This window comes from Pristiophorus japonicus, unplaced genomic scaffold, assembly GCF_044704955.1.
Source record: "Pristiophorus japonicus isolate sPriJap1 unplaced genomic scaffold, sPriJap1.hap1 HAP1_SCAFFOLD_1131, whole genome shotgun sequence".
In the NCBI taxonomy this organism is placed as follows: Eukaryota; Metazoa; Chordata; class Chondrichthyes; family Pristiophoridae; genus Pristiophorus; species Pristiophorus japonicus.
In genome coordinates this window covers 1-26,075 of record NW_027250790.1, presented here as the reverse complement: position 1 = coordinate 26,075, position 26,075 = coordinate 1, and the positions used below count along the sequence as shown (strand labels likewise).

The 26,075-nt window shown below is 56.0% G+C and overlaps 1 protein-coding gene across 1 annotated transcript in view; it reads left to right on the top strand.

The window, feature by feature from the left end:
• Positions 1-17,246, top strand: part of LOC139241811 (coronin-7-like) — a gene marked incomplete at its 3' end in the record, with an annotated part of 39,887 nt that extends 22,641 nt beyond the window's left edge. Inside the window, exons 4-7 of the mRNA XM_070870089.1 lie at positions 1,168-1,238; positions 1,449-1,632; positions 4,531-4,607; positions 17,196-17,246. Of these exons, the coding sequence (XP_070726190.1) occupies positions 1,168-1,238; positions 1,449-1,632; positions 4,531-4,607; positions 17,196-17,246 (383 nt within the window). The remainder of the gene's footprint in view (positions 1-1,167; positions 1,239-1,448; positions 1,633-4,530; positions 4,608-17,195) is intronic.
• Between the last annotated feature and the right edge of the window lie 8,829 nt (positions 17,247-26,075).

Genomic DNA, 26,075 nt, shown 5'->3' with positions numbered 1-26,075 from the left:
AGCGAACATCCCCATTTCTGATCTTATGATGGAGGGAAGGTCATTGTTGAAGCAGATGAAGATAGCTGGGCCGAGGACACTGCCCTGAGGAACTCCTGCAGCGATGTCATGGGGCTGATATGATTGACCTACAACAACCCACAACCATCTTCCTTTCTGCTAGGGATGATTCCGGCCTTTGGAGATTTTCCCTCTGATTAGCATTGACTTCAATTTTATTAGGGCTCCTTGATGACACACTTGGTCAATGCTGCCTTAGTGTCAAGGGCAATCACTCTCGCCTCGCCTCACCTCTAGAATTTATCTCTTTTGTCCATGTTTGCACCAAGGCTGTAATGAGGTGTGGGTCCTGGCGGAACCCAAACTGAGCAATCGTTTACAAGTTATTGATGAGTAAGTGCCGCTTAGTAGCACTGTTGACGACAGCTTCCATCACTGAGCTGATGATTGAGAGTAGACTCATGGGGCGATAATTGGCCGATTGGATTTGTCCTGCTTTTTGTGGACAGGACATACCTGGGCAATTATCCACATTGTTGGGTAGCTGTACTGGAACAGCTTGATTAGAGGTGTGGCTATTTCTGGAGCACAAGTCATCAGCTCGACAGCCGGAATGTTGTCGGGGCCCATAACCTTTGCTGTATCCAGTGTGTTCAGCCGTTTTTAGATATCACATGGTGTGTATTGAATTCGCTGAAGACTGGCTTCTGTAATGGTGGAGGCCGAGATGGATCATCCACTCGGCCCTTCTGGCTGAAGGTGGTTGCAAAAGCTTAATTTACTGAATCTGGTGCGCTCGTGCAGAAGGGACTTGTGTTTCACAGTGTAAACACTCTGAGCTGTATGCCCTCCCCTCCCCGATTCCCATTGACTTCAGTTTTACTGGGTTCCTTGATGCCACACTCGGTCAAATGCTGCCTTGATGTCAAGAGCAGTCATGCTGCTCCCACACATTGCTGACAGTCGGTTCCTCTTTGTATCCTGCTGGATTAGTGATGGTAGAATCACCCTGGCAGTCGCAAAATACAACGATAATGGAGTTGTTGACTAATCCATAGCAATCAATCTCTCGCCATTCGTCTACAACAGAGGCAGACATGAGGTGAAGATAATTGGTGGTGCTGAGATGTGGAGCGATAGCACTAACCGTTTCTTTTCTCTTTGCAGATCAGGTGACTGATTTTGATTTCTCCCCATTCGATGATGGGTTGCTGGCAACATGTTCAGCCGATGTGACGGTAAGGTGCCATTCTGGGCAGGGCAGCCTGTGCGGGAGGGGAAGTAGGGTGTTCCATGTGGTTACAGCTTGGGGTGTGGGGGGAGGTGGGGGAGGCATGGCTGTACACCACCTTGGGGGCCACTGTGTCCAGGGAGCTAGAAATCTAGTGTATTGGCTGAAGAATGGAATGAAATCCCAGTGTTTTATGCTGATTGTTTCTGATCATCAGGTGAAGCTGTGGCGATTACCCGACACTGTTGAGCAGGTATCGTCTGCACAGAACATCACACTGGGACCAGAGGCTGCGAGGGTGGAATGCGTGCTGTTTCATCCGACCGCAGATGGGGTGCTAGCAAGTGGAGCCGGAAGTACTGCCAAAATATGGGACCTGACTCAGCAGAAAGCCCTGGCGGGTGAGACTTGAGAGAGATCTGATAGAGTAGGTTGCTGCCGCAGTATAGAAAGAACTTAGAAACATAGAAATTTACAGCGCAGAAGGAGGCCATTTCGGCCCATCGTGTCCACGCTGGCCGACAAAGAGCCGCACGGCCCTTGGTCAGCAGCCCTAAAGGTTACATATAAACCTATGAACAATGTCGGACAGGCAAAGAGCACCCAGCCCAACCAGCCCACCTCACACAACTGTGACACTCCTTATACTGAAACATTCTATAGTCCACTCCAACCGGAGCCATGTGATCTCCTGGGAGAGGCAAAAACCAGATAAAAACCCAGGCCAATTTAGGGAGAAAAAAAATCTGGGAAAATTACTCTCCGACCCATCCAGGCGATCAAAACTAGTCCAGGAGATCACCCTGGCCGTATTCTATTCCCTGCAGTACTTACTATTATGTCTGCACCTACAACAAAAGGTCATCCAGTCTAATCCCAATTACCAGCTCTCGGACAGTAACCCTGCAGGTTACAGCACTTTAAGTGCCCATCCAACCATCTCTTAAAAGTGGTGAGGGTTTCTGCATCCACCACTCTTCCAGGCAGCGAGTTCCAGATCCCCACAACCCTCGGTGTAAAGAAGCCCCTCCCTCAAATCCCCTCTAAACCTTCCACCAACCACCTTAAAACTATGCCCCCTCATAATAGACCCCTCTATCAATGGAAATAAGCCCTTACTATCCACAATGTCCAGACCCCTCAATATTTTGTACATCTCAATGAGGTTTCCTCTCAACCTCCTCTGTTCCAATGAGAACAAACCCAGCCTTTCCAATCTGTCCTCATAACTAAGATTCTCCATTCCAGGCAGTATCCTAGTAAATCTCCTCTGCACCCTCTCTAGTGCAATCATGTCCTTCCTATAATACAGCGACCAGAACTGCACGCAGTCCTCCAGCTGTGGTCTAACCAAAGTATTATACAATTTAAGCATAACCTCCTTGCTCTTATATTCTATGCCTCTGCCAAGAAAGGCTAGCATTCTGTATACCTTTTTAACCACCTTATCCACCTGGCCTACTTTCAGGGATCTGTGGACAAGCACTCCAAGGTCCCTTTGTTCATCTACATTATTAAGTGGCCGACTGCTTAATGTGTATACCCTTTCCTTAGCTCTCCCAAAGTGCATCACCTCACACTTCTCTGAATTAAATTCCATTTGCCACTGTTCTGCCCACGGACCAGTAGATTGATATTCTCCTGCAGTCCATGACTTTACTCTTCATTATCAACCACATAGCCAATTTTAGTGTCGTCTGCAAACTTCTTAATCATACTCCCTATATTCAAATCTAAATCGTTGATATATACCACAAAAAGCAAGGGACCCAGTATTGAGCCCTGCAGAACCCACTGGGAACATCCTTCCAGTCACAAAAACATCCATCAATCGTTACCCTTTGCTTCCTACCTCCAAGCTGATTTTGGATCCAACTTGCCACTTTGCCCTGTATCCCATGGGCTTTAACCTTCATGACCAGTCTACTATGTGGGACCTTATCAAAAGCCTTGCTAAAGTCCATATATACTACATCGTACGCACTACCCTCATCGACCCTCTTGGTTACCACCTCAAAAAATTCAATCAGGTTAGTCAAACACGATCTTCCCTTAACAAATCCATGCTGACTGCCCCTAATTAATCCTTGCCTTTCCAAATGTAAACTTGCATTTGTACAATGCCTTTCATGACCTCAGGTCATCCAAAAGTGCTATACAGCCAATTAAGTGCTTTTGAAGTGTAGTCACTATTGTAATGTCGGGAAACACGGTGGTAATTTGCGCACAGCAAGCTCCCACAAAAATCTGGTCTCAGTAAAAGTGGACATGAAGTTGTCGGATTGTCGTTAAAAACCCGCCTGGTTCACTAATCTTCTTTAGGGAAGGAAACCTGCCGCCCTTACCCGGTCTGGCCTATACGTGACTCCAGTTCCACATCAATGTGATTGACTCTTAACTGCCCTCTGAAGCCTTAGCAAGGCGCTCTGTTAACATAGAAACATAGAAAATAGGTGCAGGAGCAGGCCATTCAGCCCTTCTAGCCTGCACCGCCATTCAATGAGTTCATGGCTGAACATGAAACTTCAGTACCCCCTTCCTGCTTTCTCGCCATAACCCTTGATCCCCCGAGTAGTAAGGACTTCATCTAACTCCCTTTTGAATATATTTAGTGAATTGGCCTCAACTACTTTCTGTGGTAGAGAATTCCACAGGTTCACCACTCTCTGGGTGAAGAAGTTTCTCCTCATCTCGGTCCTAAATGGCTTACCCCTTATCCTGTTGTATCAAACGCTACCAGCGATTCAAGAAGGAGGCTCGCACCACCTTCTCAGGGTAACTAGGGATGGGCAATAAATGCCGGCCTTGCCAGTAATGCCCAAATTCCGAGAATGAATTTTAAAAATGAATCATCAGACAGTCTGCTTTAGTGATGTTGGTTGAGGGATAAGTATTGGCCAGGACACAGAGAACTCTCCTGCTCTTCGAATAGTGCCGTGGGCTCTTTTATACCCACCTGAGGGCCTATGGAGCCTTGATTTAACGTCTCATCTGAAAGACGGCACCTCTGACCATGCAGCACTCCCTCAGTTTTGCACTGGGAGTTGTCAGCCTAGGTTATGGGGCTTGAACCCACAAGGTGCGAGTGCTGCCACCAAGTCGAGGTTGATACTTTGTTGAGCCATTTAGAATTGTTTGAGGGTTGGTACAATAGTGTAAATCCCTTCTCCATCTTGTACCTGGTGTTGCCCCTCTGCCTTGCAGCTCTGCCTTCTGAATCACTTATCTCTCATCTCCTGCCTTGTTGGTGTTAAACCCCAATGGATCTGTGCTTTACTCCAAGTTTACTTTGCTCCCAGCTCTTGAAGACCATGGGGACCAAATCCAGAGCTTGACGTGGAAGAAAGATGGCTGCCTGCTGGGCTCATCGAGTAAGGTAAATGTAACTGATCAGAGAGAGAGAGAGAGACAGGCCAGGGTCGATCCAACACTGTCCAAAAGGTCTGGGATAAATACCATGTGGCCCATCACTACCTGTATCTCATCACTAAGCATTTCTCGAGTCGCTTTCAGCTCTGCTTGTAGCGATAACTCAGTTGCTTAAGGCAATTGTGAGGTCCTTTTTTCTCATGTTTACTTGCCACTTTTTGCAGCGATTAAATGACCTCCATGCCTGGGGAACAGAACATACTGTGGTGCAGGTATCCGGCATACCCAAGGATTAGAAGTAAAGCTCCCTCTATACCATTCCATCAAACACTCCAATATCAGTGAGATACAAAATAAAACTTCCTTCAATCTAAGGAATGGGGAGATTGTTCCTTCAGCAATTAGTCCCAGGCAGTTGTGCTTCTGAGGCCATGGGTGGTCTAAGTTTTGTGGCAATAAAATTGGGCCTAGTTTTCCTGCCATTGTTTGGAAATTGTTTTTCTGACTGGTTGAAATCCCCGAAGCATGCAGACCTGGAGGAGTGGTTACCAAGTGCACTATCCAAGGGGTAGTCGGGGAGAATCACCTTCAATAGGTTCCTGTCACTCTGACATTTGGCCATTCCCAGAATCTACCCTGGTCAGGACACTGCTTATGGACAGACCCCTGTGTTTTATTATGAGAGAAAGAAAGAATGACTTGGATTTATATAGCACCTTTCACGACCACCGGATGTCTCAAAGCGCTTTACAGCCAATGAAGTGTTTTTGGAGTGTAGTCACTGTTGTAATGTGGGAAATTGTTTTTCTGGCTGGGTGAATTCCCTGAAGCATGGAGACTTGGAGGAGTGGCAGCCAATTTGCGCACAAGCAAGCTCCCACAAACAGCAACGTGATAATGACCAGACAATCTCTTTGTTTTTGTTATGTTGATTGAGGGATAAATATTGTCCAGGACTCCAGGGATAACTCCCCTGCTCTTCAAAATAGTGCCATGGGATCTTTTACGTTCACCTGAGAGCGCAGACGGGGCCTCGGTTTAATGTCTCATCCGAACGACAGCACCTCCGACAGTGCAGCACTCCCTCAGCACTGCACTGGGAGTGTCGGCCTAGATTTTATTTTGTGCTCCGGTCCCTGGAGTGGGACTTGAACCCACAACTTTCTGACTCAGAGGTGAGGGTGCTGTCCACTGAGACACAGCTGACACTCATAGAAGGCATAGAGTACAAAAGCAAGGAAGTTATGATGAAAAAAGGCAACTTCTAATTATTTCTTCACTATGACTATGCTCCTTGCTAATTGAAGTTAAAGGATATTCCCAGCTCTGGGGTGTCCTAGTCTTTCATCATTGCAGGTCGCATACATGAGTTCCATGCAATCTCGGGAGTCACATATAGGGACGATTATTCAGGTTTCCTGCCCAGTGGAAATGCTGGGCCGTGACCTACCGCCCTGTTGCTGCCGTTACTGTGGCAATATAGCTACTGCTGGGCAGTCAAAAAGGCCTCAAGTCAGGCGGTTTAAGATGCTAATCGGGGTCCTATACCAAAATTGCCATTCCTGGGTTCAACAGCCCAGCCAGAGAGGCCCCGGGAAGGTTAGTTTTCACATATCGATGTAGGGGTCAGGTGGAGCAGGAGTCACTTTTGGTCTGGGTTCAGCCTCGCTTCCCAATGTCTCAAGGCGCTTCGCAAACCATGAATTACTTTGGAGTGCAGTATCAGAGACAAATGTGGCAGCCATTTTGTACAGATCCAGCAATTATTTAGTGGTGAGTAAACTGGCCGCTTTCTGCTCTGAGTAACTCTGTCCAACCTCTGTCATCGAGCTACAGTACGCGGATGACACCTGCGTCTGTGCATATAGAGGCTGAATTCCAAGTCATAGTCAACATATTCAGTGAGGCGTACGAAAGCATGGGCCTTACACTAAACATCCGTAAGACAAAGGTCCTCTACCAACCTGTCCTCACCGCACAGCACTGCCCCCTCGTCATCAAGATCCATGGTGTGGCCCTGGACAACGTGGACCATTTCCCATACCTCGGGAGCCTCTTATCAATAAGAGCAGACGTTGACGACGAGATTCAACACTGCCTCCAATGCAGCCTTCGGCCGCCTGAGTAAAGGAGTATTTGAAGACCAGGCCCTCAAATCTGCCACCAAGCTCATGATCTACAGGGCTGTAGTAATACCTGCCCTCCTGTATGGCTCAGAGACATGGACCACGTACAGTAGACACCTCAAGTCGCTGGAGAAATACTACCAACGATGTCTCCGCAAGATCCTGGAAGTCCCCTGGGAGGACAACGTTAGCATCCTCGTCCAGATCAACATCCCCAGCACTGACCACACTTGATCAACTCCGCTAGGCAGGCCACATTGTTCACAAGCCAGACACGAGACTCTACTCGGAACTCCTTCACGGCAAACGAGCCAAAGGTAAGCAGAGGAAACTTAACAGTGACCCCCTCAAAGCCTCCCTGATAAAGTGCAACATCCCCACTGACACCTGGGAGTCCCTGGCTAAAGACCACCCCAAGTGGAGGAAGTGCATCCGGGAGGGCGCTGAGCACCCCGAGTCTCATCGCTGAGAGCATGCAGAAATCAAGCGCAGGCAGCGGAAGGAGCGTGCTCAAACCTGTCCCACCCTCCCTTACCCTCAACGACTGTCTGTCCCACCTGTGACTGGGACTGTGGTTCTCGTATTGGACTGTTCAGTCACCTAAGGACTCATTTTTAGAGTGGAAGCAAGTCTTCCTCGATTCCAAGGGACTTTGTCTATGATGATGATTACTGCAATAACAGCTAAAATGAGAGCTGAAAACATGACGCAGTCAGTTCCATTACTGCAATGTGGAGCAAAGTGTGCGTGAGTGAGACCATGCAGCTCATTAGTTTAAATGTGCGGTTAGATGATCTCCGCTGCTGCAGGAGTTCTATAATCAGCCTCAGTGTACTGGACTATACAGGGGAAAATCTTCATCACAATCCAGTAGCCCAAGCCACAGGATGCATGTGTGTCTGTCAGGTGAGGATAGGTTTTGGCTTGGTTGTGATGCCCTCACTGTCAAATAGCTGCTGCCTTTGAGACCAGGCTCATAATTCCCATTGAGTACCTGCTATACATTTTCAGTCAGGTTATTTTCAATCGGAGAGGCAGATTATTATTCCAGATATTTGGAACCCTTTGTGTGAAACAGGTCTGTCCTGTATCTGATTTAAGTTTAGTTTTCAGCAGGTTATGTTTATTTGATCACTCTTTTCTCTCAGCTCTGCTCTCCTACGGTCCTGCTCACCTCTGCTCCCAGTCCAGCAACATCTTGATGTTAAAATTCTCATCTTTGTTTTCAAATCCTTCCATGGCCTCGCCCCTCCCTATCTCTGTAATCTCCTCCAACCCTACCCCTTCCCCCCGGAGATATCTGCGCTCCTTATAATTCTGGCCTCTTGAGCATCCCTGATTATAATTGCTCAACTATTGGCGGCCGTACCTTCAGCTGCCTGGGCCCCAAACTCTGAAATTCCCTCCCTAAACCTCTCTGCCTCTCTCCTCTTTCAAGATGCTCTTTAAAACCTACCTCATCTGTCCTAATATCTCTGTGTGGCTGGGTGTCAAATTTTGTTTGATAACGCTCCTGTGAAGCACCTTGGGACGTTTTACTATGTTAAAGGTGCTATATAAATACAAATGATTGCTGTTAACGAGAAAGTAAGTGGTTGAATAAAGGTAATAAGAAAGCTGGAAATACATAGCCGATCAGTCAGCAGGAAAGTCAGGTAAGATTTGATCGGGACTGACTGTAGACGGATCTACACAAAATGGAACCCTGCCTCTTTCTCCTGACAGAGCATGACTTGTGTATTTCCAGCATTTTCTGTTTTGCCTTATCATAGAATCATAGAATGGTTACAGCACGGAAGAAGGCCATTCGACCTGTCGAGCTCTCGGCTAGTCCCACTCCCCCGCCCTTTCCTGTAGCCCTGCAAATATTTATCCAATTCCCTTTTGAAAGCAGTGATTGAGTCTGCCTCCACACCCTCTCAGGCAGTGCATTCCAGATTCTAACCACTCGCTGCGTAAAAAGGTTTTTTCTCTCATCGCCTTTGGTTCTTTTGCCAATCTCCTTAAATCTGTGTCGTCTGGTTCTCGACCCTTCCCCCAATGGGAACAGTTTCTCTCTATCTACTCTGTCCAGCCCCTCATGATTTTGAACACCTCTATCAAATCTCATCTCTTCTCAATCTTCTCAGCTTGAAGGAGAATAACCTGAGCTTCTCCAGTCTATCAACGTAACTGAAGTCCCTCATTCCTGGAATCATTCTTGTAAATCTTTTCTGCTCCCTCTCTAAGCCCTTCTCATCCTTCCTAAAGTGCGGTGCCCAGAATTGGACACAATACTCCAGTTGGTGCTGAACCAGTGTGTTATACAGATTCATCATAATTTCCACACTTTTGTACTCTATACCTTTATTTATTAAGCCTTTTTAACCGCTTTCACAACCTCCCCTGCCACCTTCAACAATTTGTGCACACATACCCCCATGTCTTTCTGTTCATGCATCCCCTTCAGGATTGTGCCATTTAGTTTATATTTTCTATATTTCCTCTCCTCTCTCTTTCTTTCAACCAAAATGTATCATTTCACACTTTTCTGCGTTAAATTTCATCATCCACGTGTCTGCCTATTTCACTAGACTGTCTATCTTCCTGAAGTCTACCCCTCCTCACTGTTCACTATACTTCCCAGTTTTGTGTCATCTGCCAATTTTGAAATTGTGCCCTGTACACTCATGTCCAAGTCATTAATATACATCAAGAAAGCAGTGGTCCCAGTACCGACCCCTGTGGAACACCACTGTATACCTTCCTCCAGTCTGAAAAACAACCGTTCACCACTACTCTCTGTTCCCTGTCACTTCGCCAATTCCATATCCATGCTGTCACTGTCCCTTTTATTCCGTGGGCTTCAACTTTGCTGGCAAGCTTATTATGAGGCACTTTGTTGAACGCCGTTTGGAAATCCATGTCAACCGCATTACCGTCATCAACCTTTTCTGTTACCTCATCAAAAAAACTCCATCATCATCATAGGTAGTCCCTCAGAATCGAGGAAGACTTGCTTCCACTCTTAAAATGAGTCCTTTGTTGGCTGAACAGTCCAATACGAGAACCACAGTCCCTGTCATGGGTGGGACAGATAGCTGTTGTGGGAAAGGGTGGGTGGGACCGGTTTGCCGCATGCTCTTTCCGCTGTCAGCGTTGGTTTCTGCATGCTCTCGGCGATGAGACTCGAGGTGCTCAGCGCCCTCCCGGATGCACTTCCTCCACTTGGGGCTGTCTTTGGCCAGGGACTCCCAGGTGTCAGTGGGGATGTTGCACTTTATCAGGAGTTCAGAGTAGAGCGCTTGCTTTGGGAGTCTAGTGCCTGGCATGCGAACAATATGGCCTGCCCAGCGGAGCTGATTAACTGTGGTCAGTGCTTCAATGCTGGGGATGTTGGCCTGGTCGAGGACGCTAATGTTGGTGCGTCTGTCCTCTCGGGATTTGTAGGATCTTGCGGAGACATCGTTGATGGTATTTCTCCAATGACTTGAGGTGTCTACTATACAAGGTCCATGTCTCTGAGCCATACAAGAGGGCAGGTATTACTACAGCTCTGTAGACCATGAGCTTGGTGGCAGATTTGAGGGCCTGGTCATCAAACACACTCTTCCTCAGGCGGTCGAAGGCTGCACTGGCGCACTGGAGGTGCTGTTGAATCTCGTCGTTAATGTCTGCTCTCGTTGATAAGAGGCTCCCGAGGTATGGGAAATGGTCCACGTTGTTCAGGGCCGCACCATGGATCTCAATCAAGTTGGTTAAACACTATTTGCCTTTAACAAATCTGTGCTGGCTTTCCTTAATTAATCCACACCTATCCAAGTGACTGTTAATTTTGGCCCTGATTACTGTTTCTAATAGTTTCCCCACTACCGAGGCTAAACTGACTGGCTTGTAGTTGCTGAGTTTATCTTTACACCTGAACAAGGGTGTAACATTTGCAATTCTCCAGGCCTCTGGCACCATCCCCGTATCTGAGGAGGATTGGAAGATTATGGTCAGTACCTCCATGATTTCTGCCCTCAATACCTTTAGCATGTTAGGATGCATCCCATCCACTCCTGGTGATTTATCTATTTTAAGTACAGCCAGCCTTTCGAATATATCCTCTATCAATTTTTATCTTATCAATTATCTTTACCATGTCGATGGCAGCATCCTCTTCCTTGGTGAAGACAGATGCAAAGTACTCATTTAGTACCTCAGCCATACCCTCTGCCTCAATGCGTAGGTCATTTTAGTCCCAAATTGGCCCCACTCTCATCTTGCTACCCTATTACTATCTGTGCCTATAGAAGACTTTTGAATTCCCTTTTATGTTAGCTACCATTCTATTCTCATACCATCTTTGCTCCTCTTATTTTCTTTTTCACTTCTCTTAGCTCGGTAAAACTTGAATGATATTGTAGTATGGCTGTGAATGTTGTGATACTCCAGAATCCGTGTCACACGTTTCAAATAACTGCAAGTTTATAGTGTGTGCTGCCTTCTTTAGCCGAGAGAGGACGCTGTGAGCTGCTCGACAGCGAGTCCGGTCACAGCCAAAAATGGCCACTAGGTGGTGTGTGTTCCCCATCAATGGGGGGCACGCAGCCATCACCAGTTATGCTCTCTAAGGGGCTAGAATTTCCAAACCATTTCCGCCGAATTTTTTGGCGGTATTGCTCGTTTTCGGCGGAAAACCACCCGGCGGGAATTTCCCCAAAGAGTTCTGCCAGCGGTTTCAAAATACTGCTGGGGAGCGGCCCGCAGGCACGCCCAGCTGAAATAATCGCTACCGCCCACATTTGGTCACAGCGGTGTATATAGTATCAGGCAGTCCCTCGTATCGAGGATGACTTGCTTCCACACCAAAAAGGATGAGTTCACAGGTGTTTCAGGGAGGGACCTGATATTCCAGATCCCGAACTACATATTGAAGGGTGGAAGATGCATGTGTGGACTTTTAACGTGGGGGGGCCGTTGCACACCAGCCCCCACACGGGCTTGACAGAACCAGGTCTTGGCTAACCTATAGGTCTCTGCGGTGACCTGTGGGTGAGTAGGAAAAATCCGCCCACGAGAAACCAGCCGGAGCTGGGCAGTAGATATGAGGCCCTGCAAAAAAAGGTAAGTTAGTGTTTTTTATAATTCTTTCAAAATTCTTTTATAGCGATTAAATGAAAAAGGGTCCTGAGAAAGTGTTCTTATTTATTTTTTGTTTCTTGGGAAAAATATTTTTTGTGCTCGCCCCCCCCCCCCTCCCCCCCCTCTCCTAGGCCCAACCTGCAGCCTCGGACTAGATTTGAGTAAGTACTGTCCAATTTGATTAAGAACAGACCAATTTGCCCAGGATCGTGTTTTCAGCCGAGAATCTGTGTGTAAGACTGGGCGAAATTTTTTCCTTTTTTGTGCAATTTTTTGTTAAGATTATTAAATTATTGTTTTTTGGGGCGGCAATCCAGCGGTGGCGGATTTTGTGAAAATTCTGTCGCGCGCGCCCTCTCGCTCTGTCGCGGGCGCGCCCTCTCGCTCTGTCGCGGGCGCGCTCTGTCGCGGGCGGGCCCTCTCACTCTGTCGCCCGCACACGCCCCCCCCCCCCTCTCTTTCTCCCCCCCCCCCCCCTTTTGTGTCAGCTGTGGCTCAGTGGGTAACACATTCGCCTCTGAGTCAGAAGTTTGTGGGTTCAAGTCCCAAACCACGAACTTAAGCACATTAATCTAGGCTGATATTCCGGTGCAATGCTGAGTACTGTGTGTAATGAGCAAGTGTGACCTTAGCTCCTTTAAGATTCCAAAAGTGCAGGTACCTCGTGGGTGGCCTGCTCATATACTGTGCTCCCAAGGGATGCTGGGATCCCTTGGAACTCCAATAGGTAGGCCCTCTGGTGGTCAGGTGTGATGCAGGTTACAAGAGGTTAAATACATGACTTCGCAGGGGAGTGATGTTAACAGTATACTTATTTACAAGGTGAGACGATCTGGGGCTTTGCGCTTCCTTGTCGATCGTCTCGGTATAAATGTTGGTGTGGGTGGGTTGGTCAGTTCTTCACTGGGCTGTTGGGCAGCCGGGCTGCTGGGGATGATGAGTTCGATTTCGTGGTCAACTATGATGTCAGTTGCCACTTGTGTGTGTGTGTTGGAGGGTCAAAATTGTTGGTGTCCTTTTACGGTTGTACGTAGCTGTTGGTGAACCGCAAGTTGATTTGGTCCAAGTGTTTTTAGTGCGTTTGTTCATTGGTCAGTTTGACCTGAAATACCCTATTCCCCTCTTTGGCTGTGACCGTGCCAGCGAGCCATTTGGGACCATGTCCATAATTGAGCACAAACACAGGATCATTGATCTCAATATCATGTGACAAATTTGCGCGGTCAGGGTACACACTTTGTTGATGCCGTTTGACCTCCACGTGATCATGTAGATCAGGGTGGACCAGAGAGAGCCTTGTTTTAAGCACCCTTTTCATGAGCAGCTCAGTTGGGGGAATCCCGGTGAGTGAGTGGGGCCGAGTGCGGTGGCTGAGCAGTACTTGGGACAACCGGGTCTACAGGGAGCCTTCCGATACGCGTTTCAAGCTTTGCTTGATGGTCTGAATTGCCTGTTCTGCCTGGCCATTGGATGCGGGCTTAAATGGGGCAGATGTGACGTGTTTGATCCTGTTGCGGGTCAATGAATTCTTTGAATTCAGCACTGGTGAAGCGCGGCCCATTGTCGCTGACTAGGACATCAGGCAAGCCGTGCGTGACAAACATAGCTCGTCGACTTTCAATGGTGGCCGTGGATGTGTTTACAGACACTATTGCACATTCAATCCACTTTGAGTAAGCGTCCACGACAACCAAAAACATTTTGCCTAGGAATGGGCCCACATAGTCTACATGGATCCTCGACCACGGTTTGGATGGCCAGGACCACAAACTTAGCGGTGCCTCTCTGGGTGCATTGCTCAACTGAGAGCAAGTGTTGCACTGGCGCATGCATGACTCTAAATCTGAGTCGTGGGATCTGGCTATTGCTTTCATCATTACGATGTCTGGGTGGGTGTTATGCAGTTCTCAAATGAATGTGGCTCTGCCTTTCTTGGGCAAGACTACACGATTGCCCCACAAAAGACAGTCCTGTAGGGACAGCTCATCTTTGCGTCTATGGAACGGCTTAATCGCTTCCTGCATCTCCACTGGGACACTGGACCAGCTCCCATGGAGGACACAGTTTTTTACCAAGGACAGTAAGGCGGGCCGTAACGGGGGATTTCTCGTTCTCAAATGCCTCCATGACCATGTCCACTGGCTGTGCCATTTCCACCCCGGTGGTGGGCAATGGTAGCCGACCGAGAGCATCTGAGCAGTTCTCTGTGTGTGGCGGATTACATAGTTGTATGCAGACAGCGTGAGCGCCCATCTTTGGATGCGGGCAGAGGCATTGGTATTAATCTCTTTGCTCTCCGAGAATAGCGCTGAGCGGCTTGTGGTCAGTTTCAAGCTCGAACTTGAGGCCAAATAAGTACTGGTGCATTTTTTTTTACCCCATAAACACACGCCAGAGCCTCTTTTTCAATCATGCTGTAGGCCCTCTCGGCCTTGGACAAACTCCTGGATGCATACGCAACTGGTTGCAAATTCCCCGATTCATTAGCCTGTTGTAACACACGCCCGACCCCGTATGACGACGCATTGCAAGCTAACACCAATCGTTTACATGGGTTATACAGGACAAGCAGTTTGTTAGAACACACTAAGTTTCTGGCTTTCTTAAATGCAGCCTCTTGTGAATTCCCCCAGACCCAGTCGTCTCCCTTGTGCAGTAACGCATGTTGGGGTTCTAGCAGTGTGCTTAACCCAGGTAGGAAATTACCGAAATAGTTAGAGTCCCAGGAACGACCGCAGCTCTGTCACGTTCCGTGGTCGCGGCGCGTTCTTGATGGCCTCCGTCTTGGCGTCGGTGGGTCTGATGCCGTCTGCTGCGATTCTCCTTCCTAAGAATTCGACGTCCTGCGCCAGGAAAACACACTTCGAGCGTTTCAACCTGAGCCCCACACGATCCAACCGACTAAGAACCTCCTCCAGGTTCAAGTGCTCCATGGTGTCTCGACCTGTAACCAATATGTCATCCTGGGAGACCACTATGCAAGGAACCGACTTTAGCAGGCTCTCCATGTTCCACTGGAAGATCGCTGTGGCTGACCGAATCCCGAACTGGCACCGATTGTAGATAAACAGACCTTTGTGTGTGTTGATGCAGGTGAGGCCTTTCGAAGACTCCTTCAGCTCCTGCGTCATGTAGGCCGAGGTCAGGTCCAGCTTAGTGAACGTCTTCCCTCCAGCCAGGGTCGCGAATATGTCGCGAATATGGGTAGCGAGTACTGCTCCTGTAGCGAAAAACGGTTAATTGTTACTTTATAGTCCCCGCAAATTCTAACCGTACCGTCCTCCTTGAGTACCGGAACAATCGGACTGGCCCAGTCGTTGAATTCCACCGGCGCAATGATGCCTTCGCGTTACAGCCTGTCCAGCTAGATTTCCACTTTTTCACGCATCCTGTACGGTACGCCCGAGCCTTGTGGTGGATGGGTCGTGTACCGGGAACCAAATGGATCTGCACTTTCGCCCCTGAGAAGCTTCCAATGCCTGGCTCGAATAACGAAGGGAACTTGCTCAGAACCTGGGTACATGCAGTGTCATTGACAGACGAAAGCGCTCGGATGTCGGCCCAGTTCCAGCGGATTTTCCCCAGCCAGCTTCTGCCGAACAACATGGGGCCATCCCCTGGCACAATCCACAGCGGGAGTTCGTGTACTGCTCCATCATATGACTTCACTGCCAATTGCAGGGATTAGTTCCTTTTGTGTAAGCCCTAAGTTTGGTGTGAATGGGGCTGAGCTTAGGCCTGTGTGCCTTCTTTCCCCACAGCCTGTCGAAGGCCTTTTTACTCATTATGGACTGACTTGCCCCCAGACACTGGAATATCGTTCAGTTCAACTTTCAACATTATTGGTGGGCATTTCGTCGTGAACGTGTGTACCTCGTACACTTCTGCCTCCTCTGTACGAGTTTCCAATAAATACTTTGCATCTGTTTTCACGAGAGGGGCGTTGCAGACACTGCAATCAGGGAGGAGGAATGTGAAGTATTAAATGAAATAAACATAGTGAGAGAGGAAGTATTAAGGGGTTTAGCATCTTTGAAACTGGATAAATCGCCAGGCCCTGATGAAATGTATTCCAGGCTGTTAAGAGAAGTAAGAGAGGAAATAGCAGAGGCTCTGACCATCATTTTCCAATCTTATCTGGCTACAGGTGAGGTGCTGGAGGACTGCTAACATTGTGCCATTGTTAAAAAAGGGAGAAAGGGATAGACCGAGTAATTACAGGCCAGTCAGCCTAACCTCGATGGTTATTGATGAAATGATGAAATTATTGAAAACATTTCTGAGGGACAGGATTTCATTTGGAAAGACAGATTAATTAAGGACAGTCAGCATGGATTTGTTAAGGAAAGGTCGTATCTGACTTATTTGATTTAATTTTTTGAGGAGGTAATGATGGTCGATGAGGTCAGTGCATTTGTAGTGTATGTGGATTTTAGCAGGATAGGTAGATAAGGTGGTTAAGAAAGCATACGGGATACTTGCCTTTATTAGCTGAAGCATAGAATACAAGAGCAGGGAGGTTATGCTTGAACTGTATAAAACATTAGTTAGGCCACAGCTTAGAGTACTGCGTGCAGTTCTGGTCACCATGTTCCAGGAAAGATGTGATTGCACTGGAGAGAGTACAGAGGAGATTTACAAGGATGTTGCCTGGACTGAAGAGTTTTATCTATAAGGAAAGATTGGATAGGCTGGGGTTGTTTTCTTCGGAACAGAGGAGGCTGAAGGGAGACCTAATTGAGGGGCCTAGATAGAGTGGATAGGAAGGACCCAATTCCTTTAGAAGGGTCAACATACAGGGAACATAGATTTAAAGTAATTGGTAGGAGGATTTGAGGGTAATTTTTTTTAACCCAGAGGGTTGTGGGGGCCTTGAACTCACTGAAAGGGTGGTAGAGGCAGAGACTCTCACCACATTTAATAAGTACTTGAATATACACTTGAAGTGCTGGAACATACAGGGCTATGGACCAAGAGCTGGAAAGTGAGATTTGGCCGAAATGGTCTCCTCCTGTGCTGTAAATGTTTGATTCTATGATTCTGCCTCTGTCTCTGCCTCTCTCTGCCTGTCTTGGCCTCTCTCTCTCTCTGCCTCGCCCCATCCCCTCTCTCCACCTCGCCCCCTCTCCCTCTCCCTCTCCCTCTCCCTGGTCCTGTTGGCCAGCCTCTAGGCAGTGTGTGATGCCCTGGTCCTACTTGTCTGTCTGTGGCCAGTATTGGGCAGTACACACTGCTCTCGAGTAGTGTTTGGTTATTATGCCTGATGATTTATGTTAACTTATTTATTTTAAACACTGGCTCTTGCTCTGAATGTGGAGTAAGCCATCTTCCTTTATTTAACGATTTTTCCCTTTCTTTCTTAGGATAAGAAGCTTCGACTTTTCGACCCGCGGACCAAGCCTTCAGCTGTGCAGGTAATTGTCGCTTCCTCTGCCCTGGTCCTTCCCTTTGGTCCCGTGTGTGGGAGTAGGATGTGATGGGATGGTTGGTACTGGACTGAGCGGGGCCTTTCAGGACCTCACAATACCTGCACCTTTGAACAGGGTGTTGCGGGTGTAACTATCCAGCAATGAAGGGCTGATAGTGCAGACTGGGTATGGGATGTTCGGGGAACTGTTGGGCAGGGCATCCACTGTGAGCGTATAGAAAACACGCTCACTGGGTGTGTACAGCCTCGTGTGACACACTCGCTGGGTGTGTACAATATCGTGTGATACACTCGCTGGGGGGTGTTGTGGTTTGTAGTGCAGTTTAAGGTTTGTTTGCCAGGTTGATTCCCCCTGAATAAGCCCAGTTACCCTCTGTGTTGTTTCTGCATTCTCCGAAGGAACCACTGAGTCACCCATTGCTGCTTCCTTACCACCAGCAACTCCATCCTCCTCTCTGGCCGACTTCCCAGCCAAGTAAGCACACTGGGGGCTAATCTGGCCAACCTCCTTCCCCTCCTGCTCGTCCTACCCACCATTACCCCCCCGGACTCTGCCAGTGGGTCAATCACTACCCCTCTCTACAGTTCCCTCCAGAATGTCCATTCGCCCATGGACAAGGCCCTGATCATACATGGCCTCATTGTCTATGATTGCATTGACATCCTGAGTTTGACTGAAACTTGGCTCAAAGGTGGAGACACCTTGCTGAAGCCATCCCACCTGGCTATACCTTCCATCATCTGATCCAGTCAATCCACCACTGTAATGGTGTGGCCTTTACCACAGTCACACCTTGGTCTCTCTCCCTACACCTCTGGCTCCCTCTCGCCCCTCCCATAAATGCTCATTCCCTGCTGCCCAATCCCCGTTTCTCACTGAGATGCCGTTCGTCGCACAGCCTCTTCACTGAGTAGCTCCTCAACCTCGATGATTTCAATCTCCATCTCGGCTTCCCTTGTTCTCTTTCCCACCCCTCCTGAATTCCCCATTCTCCCAACCTCCCTGAACCTCTTGCTCCATATAAAATCTCTCGCCCATATTCGGGGCGAACCCATGCCACTTCCTGTGGCTAATCCGCACCCACGGCCTCAATCACTGACCAGGCAAATGTCCAATCATAGCCTTGTAATCCCCGTAACCACGCCCCCTGCCCCTGGCACGCCACCTCCCCTAGCCCCCCCCCCCTTGCCGCTCCCCTCAATCCCGAGTCTGCCTGGCCTGGTTGGGGGTTTATGTTTTTCCCAGCGCACTGTCGTGGGGGAGGGAGGTGCAGTTGGATGGAGTTTTTTAAAGTCTCACATGGCAGACATCCATTTCCTGCTGGAACGGACACTGCTGACAGATGATTGGATATTTTCACCACTGGTGTGAACAGGCCGAGCACAGGGGGCAGCAGAGAAAACACGTGAAACTGTCGTACGTTTGTCCGTCAATGGGTCACACGCTTTACAGTACAACAGTTTAGAGTTGCAGACGATTGGTGGAATAATAGAACATTGGTTCCTACAGGCATCCAGTGTCAGCACTGAGCACCCTGGGTCTCTCTCTACACTGTCCCATCAAACTCTCCCAGGGCAGGTACAGCACGGGTTAGATACAGAGTAAAGCTCCCTCTACACTGTCCCATCAAACACTCCCAGGGCAGGTACAGCACGGGTTAGATATAGAGTAAAGCTCTCTCTACACTGTCCCATCAAACACTCCCAGGGCAGGTACAGCACGGGTTAGATACAGAGTAAAGCTCCCTCTACACTGTCCCATCAGTAGAGTTTTGTTAGGTAAGGGAAATCAGGGGTGTATCCTCCCCCTCCCCAAGCGGGGAGTTAGGGGTCTGATTAGCATCCAGTGCCGGTGGGAATGGCTGTGGGCGCTGAGCCAGGGGTGAAAGGGTTGGAGGATCTGGCGAGGAATCGGAGGGTGCGGCTCCTTCTGGGGCCCTGTGGCCACTCAGCAGAATTTAAATCCAGGAATTCTCTGCAAGTCCCAGGCGATGAAGCAGATTTGATTGTTGTTGGGCCAGGGCTGTGGGTAACCGAGCAGTTTGGAAATCCTGACTCTGCTGCTCCTTGTGTGACGGTAATCTAAGTGGCCTGGTGTTTTTTCAGGGGCCTCCTGGATGTGCTGCGGTGTTTCTAAAAAAAAATGCTTCACCCCCTCCCTCCTCCTCGCCTATCCCCCCGCCTCCCTCCTCCTCCTCTCCCGACCTCTGAGGCAATGGTTTGTGAAGATGTGTTCGCGTGCCAAACACCTGGGTTGAATTAGGGCTCGGGGCTGTGCTCCATGCACTGATTGCTCGTAACCTCCTCTTATGCTGCCGTAAATGGCTGAAACGCTGCTCCGTGCTTAGCTGTTCTCATGAGAACTTCCCACAGTCACAGATCAGAAGCACGGGCCTTTGGAAAGGTCCCGGCCTTCCAGTTCTCATCTTAAAGGGGCCCTCTTGCTGTTTTTTGGCTCTGGCAGTTTCTTGGCAGGCAAAGGAGCAGGGTGGGTGAAGGGTGGAGGGGTGCGGGTGGGGTTACGGATATCTTTATTATTAGTTCTGGGATGTGGGCATCACTGGCCAGGTCAGCATTTATTGCCCATCCCTCGAGAAGGTGGTGGTGAGCCACGGCCTTGAACCGTGGGAGTCCATGTGGTGAATGTACTCCCACAATGCTGTTAGGGAGGGAGTTCCAGGATTTTGACCCAACAACGATGAAGGAACGACGATATATTGCCAAGGCAGGATGGTGTGTAACATGGTGGGAAACTTGTAGCTGATGGTGTTCCAATGCGCCTGTTGCTCTTGCCCTTCTAAGTGGTAGTGGTTGTGGGTTTGGGATGTGCTGTCGAAGAAGCCTTAGCCAGTTACTGCAGTGTATCTGTTGCGATGGGAGAAACTGGAACCACATCACTGAAGTGAGTCATGCTCAATACCAAGAGCTGGATGTAAGCACCCGCTCCTCGTCGCCCGGCTTCTCCCCCCCCCCGTCTCTCTCGCCCCCCCCGTCTCTCTCGCCCCCCCCGTCTCTCTCGCCCCCCCCGTCTCTCTCGCCCCCCCCGTCTCTCTCGCCCCCCCCGTCTCTCTCGCCCCCCCCGTCTCTCTCGCCCCCCCCGTCTCTCTCGCCCCCCCCGTCTCTCTCGCCCCCCCCGTCTCTCTCGCCCCCCCGTCTCTCTCGCCCCCCCCGTCTCTCTCGCCCCCCCCGTCTCTCTCGCCCCCCCCGTCTCTCTCGCCCCCCCCGTCTCTCTCGCCCCCCCCGTCTCTCTCGCCCCCCCGTCTCTCTCGCCCCCCCCGTCTCTCTCGCCCCCCCGTCTCTCTCGCCCCCCCGTCTCTCTCGCGCCCCCCGTCTCTCTCGCCCCCCCCGTCTCTCTCGCCCCCCCGTCTCTCTCGCCCCCCCCGTCTCTCTCGCCCCCCCCGTCTCTCTCGCCCCCCCCGTCTCTCTCGCCCCCCCCGTCTCTCTCGCCCCCCCGTCTCTCTCGCCCCCCCCGTCTCTCTCGCCCCCCCCGTCTCTCTCGCCCCCCCCGTCTCTCTCGCCCCCCTCGCCCCCCCCGTCTCTCTCGCCCCCCTCGCCCCCCCCGTCTCTCTCGCCCCCCCCGTCTCTCTCGCCCCCCCCGTCTCTCTCGCCCCCCCCGTCTCTCTCGCCCCCCCCGTCTCTCTCGCCCCCCCCGTCTCTCTCGCCCCCCCCGTCTCTCTCGCCCCCCCCGTCTCTCTCGCCCCCCCCGTCTCTCTCGCCCCCCCCGTCTCTCTCGCCCCCCCCGTCTCTCTCGCGGCCCCCGTCTCTCTCGCGGCCCCCCGTCTCTCTCGCGCCCCCCGTCTCTCACGCGCCCCCCGTCTCTCACGCGCCCCCCGTCTCTCTCGCGCCCCCCGTCTCTCTCGCGCCCCCCGGCTCTCTCGCGCCCCCCGGCTCTCTCGCGCCCCCCGGCTCTCTCGCGCCCCCCGTCTCTCTCGCCCTCCCCGCCCCCCGTCTCTCTCGCCCTCCCCGCCCCCCGTCTCTCTCGCCCTCCCCGCCCCCCGTCTCTCTCGCCCTCCCCGCCCCCCGTCTCTCTCGCCCTCCCCGCCCCCCGTCTCTCTCGCCCTCCCCGCCCCCCGTCTCTCTCGCCCTCCCCGCCCCCCGTCTCTCTCGCCCTCCCCGCCCCCCGTCTCTCTCGCCCTCCCCGCCCCCCGTCTCTCTCGCCCTCCCCGCCCCCCGTCTCTCTCGCCCTCCTCGCCCCCCCCGCCCCCCGTGTCTCTCGCCCCCCCCCGCCCCCCGTGTCCCTCGCCCCGTCTCTCTCGCCCGCCCCCCGTCTCTCTCGCCCTCCCCGCCCCCCGTCTCTCTCGCCCTCCCCGCCCCCCGTCTCTCTCGCCCTCCCCGCCCCCCGTCTCTCTCGCCCTCCTCGCCCCCCCCGCCCCCCGTCTCTCTCGCCCCCCCCCGCCCCCCGGCCCCCCGTCTCTCCCGCCCCCCGTCGCCCCCCGTCTCTCCCGCCCCCCGTCGCCCCCCGTCTCTCTCGCCCCCCCCGCCCCCCGTGTCTCTCGCCCCCCCCGCCCCCCGTGTCTCTCGCCCTCCCCCGCCCCCCGTGTCTCTCGCCCCCCCCGCCCCCCGTGTCTCTCGCCCCCCCCGCCCCCCGTGTCTCTCGCCCCCCCCGCCCCCCGTGTCTCTCGCCCCCCCCGCCCCCCGTGTCTCTCGCCCCCCCCGCCCCCCGTGTCTCTCGCCCCCCGTGTCCCTCGCCCCCCCCGCCCCCCGTGTCCCTCGCCCCGTCTCTCTCGCCCGCCCCCCGTCTCTCTCGCCCGCCCCCCGTCTCTCTCGCCCGCCCCCCGTCTCTCTCGCCCGCCCCCCGTCTCTCTCGCCCGCCCCCCGTCTCTCTCGCCCGCCCCCCTTCTCTCTCGCCCGCCCCCCGTCTCTCTCGCCCGCCCCCCGTCTCTCTCGCCCGCCCCCCGTCTCTCTCGCCCGCCCCCCGTCTCTCTCGCCCCCCCCGCCTCTCTCGCCCCCCCGCCTCTCTCGCCCCCCCGCCTCTCTCGCCCCCCCGCCTCTCTCGCCCCCCCGCCTCTCTCGCCCCCCCGCCTCTCTCGCCCCCCCGCCTCTCTCGCCCCCCCGCCTCTCTCGCCCCCCCGCCTCTCTCGCCCCCCCGCCTCTCTCGCCCCCCCGCCTCTCTCGCCCCCCCGCCTCTCTCGCCCCCCCGCCTCTCTCGCCCCCCCGCCTCTCTCGCCCCCCCGCCTCTCTCGCCCCCCCGCCTCTCTCGCCCCCCCGCCTCTCTCGCCCCCCCGCCTCTCTCGCCCCCCCGCCTCTCTCGCCCCCCCGCCTCTCTCGCCCCCCCGCCTCTCTCGCCCCCCCGCCTCTCTCGCCCCCCCGCCTCTCTCGCCCCCCCGCCTCTCTCGCCCCCCCGCCTCTCTCGCCCCCCCGCCTCTCTCGCCCCCCCGCCTCTCTCGCCCCCCCGCCTCTCTCGCCCCCCCGCCTCTCTCGCCCCCCCGCCTCTCTCGCCCCCCCGCCTCTCTCGCCCCCCCGCCTCTCTCGCCCCCCCGCCTCTCTCGCCCCCCCGCCTCTCTCGCCCCCCCGCCTCTCTCGCCCCCCCGCCTCTCTCGCCCCCCCCGCCTCTCTCGCCCCCCCGCCTCTCTCGCCCCCCCGCCTCTCTCGCCCCCCCGCCTCTCTCGCCCCCCCGCCTCTCTCGCCCCCCCGCCTCTCTCGCCCCCCCGCCTCTCTCGCCCCCCCGCCTCTCTCGCCCCCCCGCCTCTCTCGCCCCCCCGCCTCTCTCGCCCCCCCGCCTCTCTCGCCCCCCCGCCTCTCTCGCCCCCCCGCCTCTCTCGCCCCCCCGCCTCTCTCGCCCCCCCCGCCTCTCTCGCCCCCCCGCCTCTCTCCCGCCCCCCGTCTCTCCCCCGCCCCCCGTCTCTCTCGCCCCAGCCGCCCCCCTGTCTCTCTCGCCCCCCCCGCCTCTCTCGCCCCCCCCGCCTCTCTCGCCCCCCCGCCTCTCTCGCCCCCCCGCCTCTCTCGCCCCCCCGCCTCTCTCGCCCCCCCGCCTCTCTCCCGCCCCCCGTCTCTCCCCCGCCCCCCGTCTCTCTCGCCCCAGCCGCCCCCCTGTCTCTCTCGCGCCCCCCGTCTCTCTCGCCCCCCCGCCCCCCGTGTCTCTCGCCCCCCGTGTCTCTCGCCCCCCCCGCCCCCCGTGTCTCTCGCCCCCCCCGCCCCCCGTGTCTCTCGCCCCCCCGCCCCCCGTGTCTCTCGCCCCCCGTGTCTCTCGCCCCCCCCGCCCCCCGTGTCTCTCGCCCCCCCCGCCCCCCGTGTCTCTCGCCCCCCTCGCCCCCCGTGTCTCTCGCCCCCCCGCCCCCCGTGTCTCTCGCCCCCCCCGCCCCCCGTGTCTCTCGCCCCCCCGCCCCCCGTGTCTCTCGCCCCCCCCGCCCCCCGTGTCTCTCGCCCCCCCCGCCCCCCGTGTCTCTCGCCCCCCCCGCCCCCCCGTGTCTCTCGCCCCCCCCGCCCCCCGTGTCTCTCGCCCGCCCCGCCCCCCGTGTCTCTCGCCCCCCCGCCCCCCCGTGTCTCTCGCCCCCCCGCCCCCCGTGTCTCTCGCCCCCCCCGCCCCCCGTGTCTCTCGCCCCCCCCGCCCCCCGTGTCTCTCGCCCCCCCCGCCCCCGTGTCTCTCGCCCCCCCCGCCCCCCGTGTCTCTCGCCCCCCCGCCCCCCGTGTCTCTCGCCCCCCCCGCCCCCCGTGTCTCTCGCCCCCCCGCCCCCCGTGTCTCTCGCCCCCCCCGCCCCCCGTGTCTCTCGCCCCCCCCGCCCCCCGTGTCTCTCGCCCCCCGTGTCTCTCGCCCCCCCCGCCCCCCGTGTCTCTCGCCCCCCCGCCCCCCGTGTCTCTCGCCACCCCCGCCCCCCCCGCTCCCCCGTGTCTCTCGCCCCCCCGCCCCCCGTGTCTCTCGCCCCCCCGCCCCCCGTGTCTCTCGCGCCCCCCGGCTCTCTCGCGCCCCCCGGCTCTCTCGCGCCCCCCGGCTCTCTCGCGCCCCCCGGCTCTCTCGCGCCCCCCGGCTCTCTCGCGCCCCCCGGCTCTCTCGCGCCCCCCGTCTCTCTCGCCCTCCCCGCCCCCCGTCTCTCTCGCCCTCCCCGCCCCCCGTCTCTCTCGCCCTCCCCGCCCCCCGTCTCTCTCGCCCTCCCCGCCCCCCGTCTCTCTCGCCCTCCCCGCCCCCCGTCTCTCTCGCCCTCCCCGCCCCCCGTCTCTCTCGCCCTCCCCGCCCCCCGTCTCTCTCGCCCTCCCCGCCCCCCGTCTCTCTCGCCCTCCCCGCCCCCCGTCTCTCTCGCCCTCCCCGCCCCCCGTCTCTCTCGCCCTCCCCGCCCCCCGTCTCTCTCGCCCTCCCCGCCCCCCGTCTCTCTCGCCCTCCTCGCCCCCCCCGCCCCCCGTGTCTCTCGCCCCCCCCCGCCCCCCGTGTCCCTCGCCCCGTCTCTCTCGCCCGCCCCCCGTCTCTCTCGCCCTCCCCGCCCCCCGTCTCTCTCGCCCTCCCCGCCCCCCGTCTCTCTCGCCCTCCCCGCCCCCCGTCTCTCTCGCCCTCCTCGCCCCCCCCGCCCCCCGTCTCTCTCGCCCCCCCCCGCCCCCCGTCTCTCCCGCCCCCCGTCGCCCCCCGTCTCTCCCGCCCCACGTCGCCCCCCGTCTCTCTCGCCCCCCCCGCCCCCCGTGTCTCTCGCCCCCCCCCGCCCCCCGTGTCTCTCGCCCTCCCCCGCCCCCCGTGTCTCTCGCCCCCCCGCCCCCCGTGTCTCTCGCCCCCCCCGCCCCCCGTGTCTCTCGCCCCCCCCGCCCCCCGTGTCTCTCGCCCCCCCCGCCCCCCGTGTCTCTCGCCCCCCCCGCCCCCCGTGTCTCTCGCCCCCCGTGTCCCTTGCCCCCCCCGCCCCCCGTGTCCCTCGCCCCGTCTCTCTCGCCCGCCCCCCGTCTCTCTCGCCCGCCCCCCTTCTCTCTCGCCCGCCCCCCGTCTCTCTCGCCCGCCCCCCGTTTCTCTCGCCCGCCCCCCGTCTCTCTCGCCCGCCCCCCGTCTCTCTCGCCCCCCCGCCTCTCTCGCCCCCCCGCCTCTCTCGCCCCCCCGCCTCTCTCGCCCCCCCGCCTCTCTCGCCCCCCCGCCTCTCTCGCCCCCCCGCCTCTCTCGCCCCCCCGCCTCTCTCGCCCCCCCGCCTCTCTCGCCCCCCGCCTCTCTCGCCCCCCCGCCTCTCTCGCCCCCCCGCCTCTCTCGCCCCCCCGCCTCTCTCGCCCCCCCGCCTCTCTCGCCCCCCCGCCTCTCTCGCCCCCCCGCCTCTCTCGCCCCCCCGCCTCTCTCGCCCCCCCGCCTCTCTCTCCCCCCGCCTCTCTCGCCCCCCCGCCTCTCTCGCCCCCCGCCTCTCTCGCCCCCCCGCCTCTCTCGCCCCCCCGCCTCTCTCGCCCCCCCGCCTCTCTCGCCCCCCCGCCTCTCTCGCCCCCCCGCCTCTCTCGCCCCCCCGCCTCTCTCGCCCCCCCGCCTCTCTCCCGCCCCCCGTCTCTCCCCCGCCCCCCGTCTCTCTCGCCCCAGCCGCCCCCCCGCCTCTCTCGCCCCCCCGCCTCTCTCGGCCCCCCGCCTCTCTCGCCCCCCCGCCTCTCTCGCCCCCCCGCCTCTCTCGCCCCCCCGCCTCTCTCGCCCCCCCGCCTCTCTCGCCCCCCCGCCTCTCTCGCCCCCCCGCCTCTCTCGCCCCCCCGCCTCTCTCGCCCCCCCGCCTCTCTCGCCCCCCCGCCTCTCTCGCCCCCCCGCCTCTCTCGCCCCCCGCCTCTCTCGCCCCCCCGCCTCTCTCCCGCCCCCCGTCTCTCCCCCGCCCCCCGTCTCTCTCGCCCCAGCCGCCCCCCTGTCTCTCTCGCGCCCCCCGTCTCTCTCGCCCCCCCGCCCCCC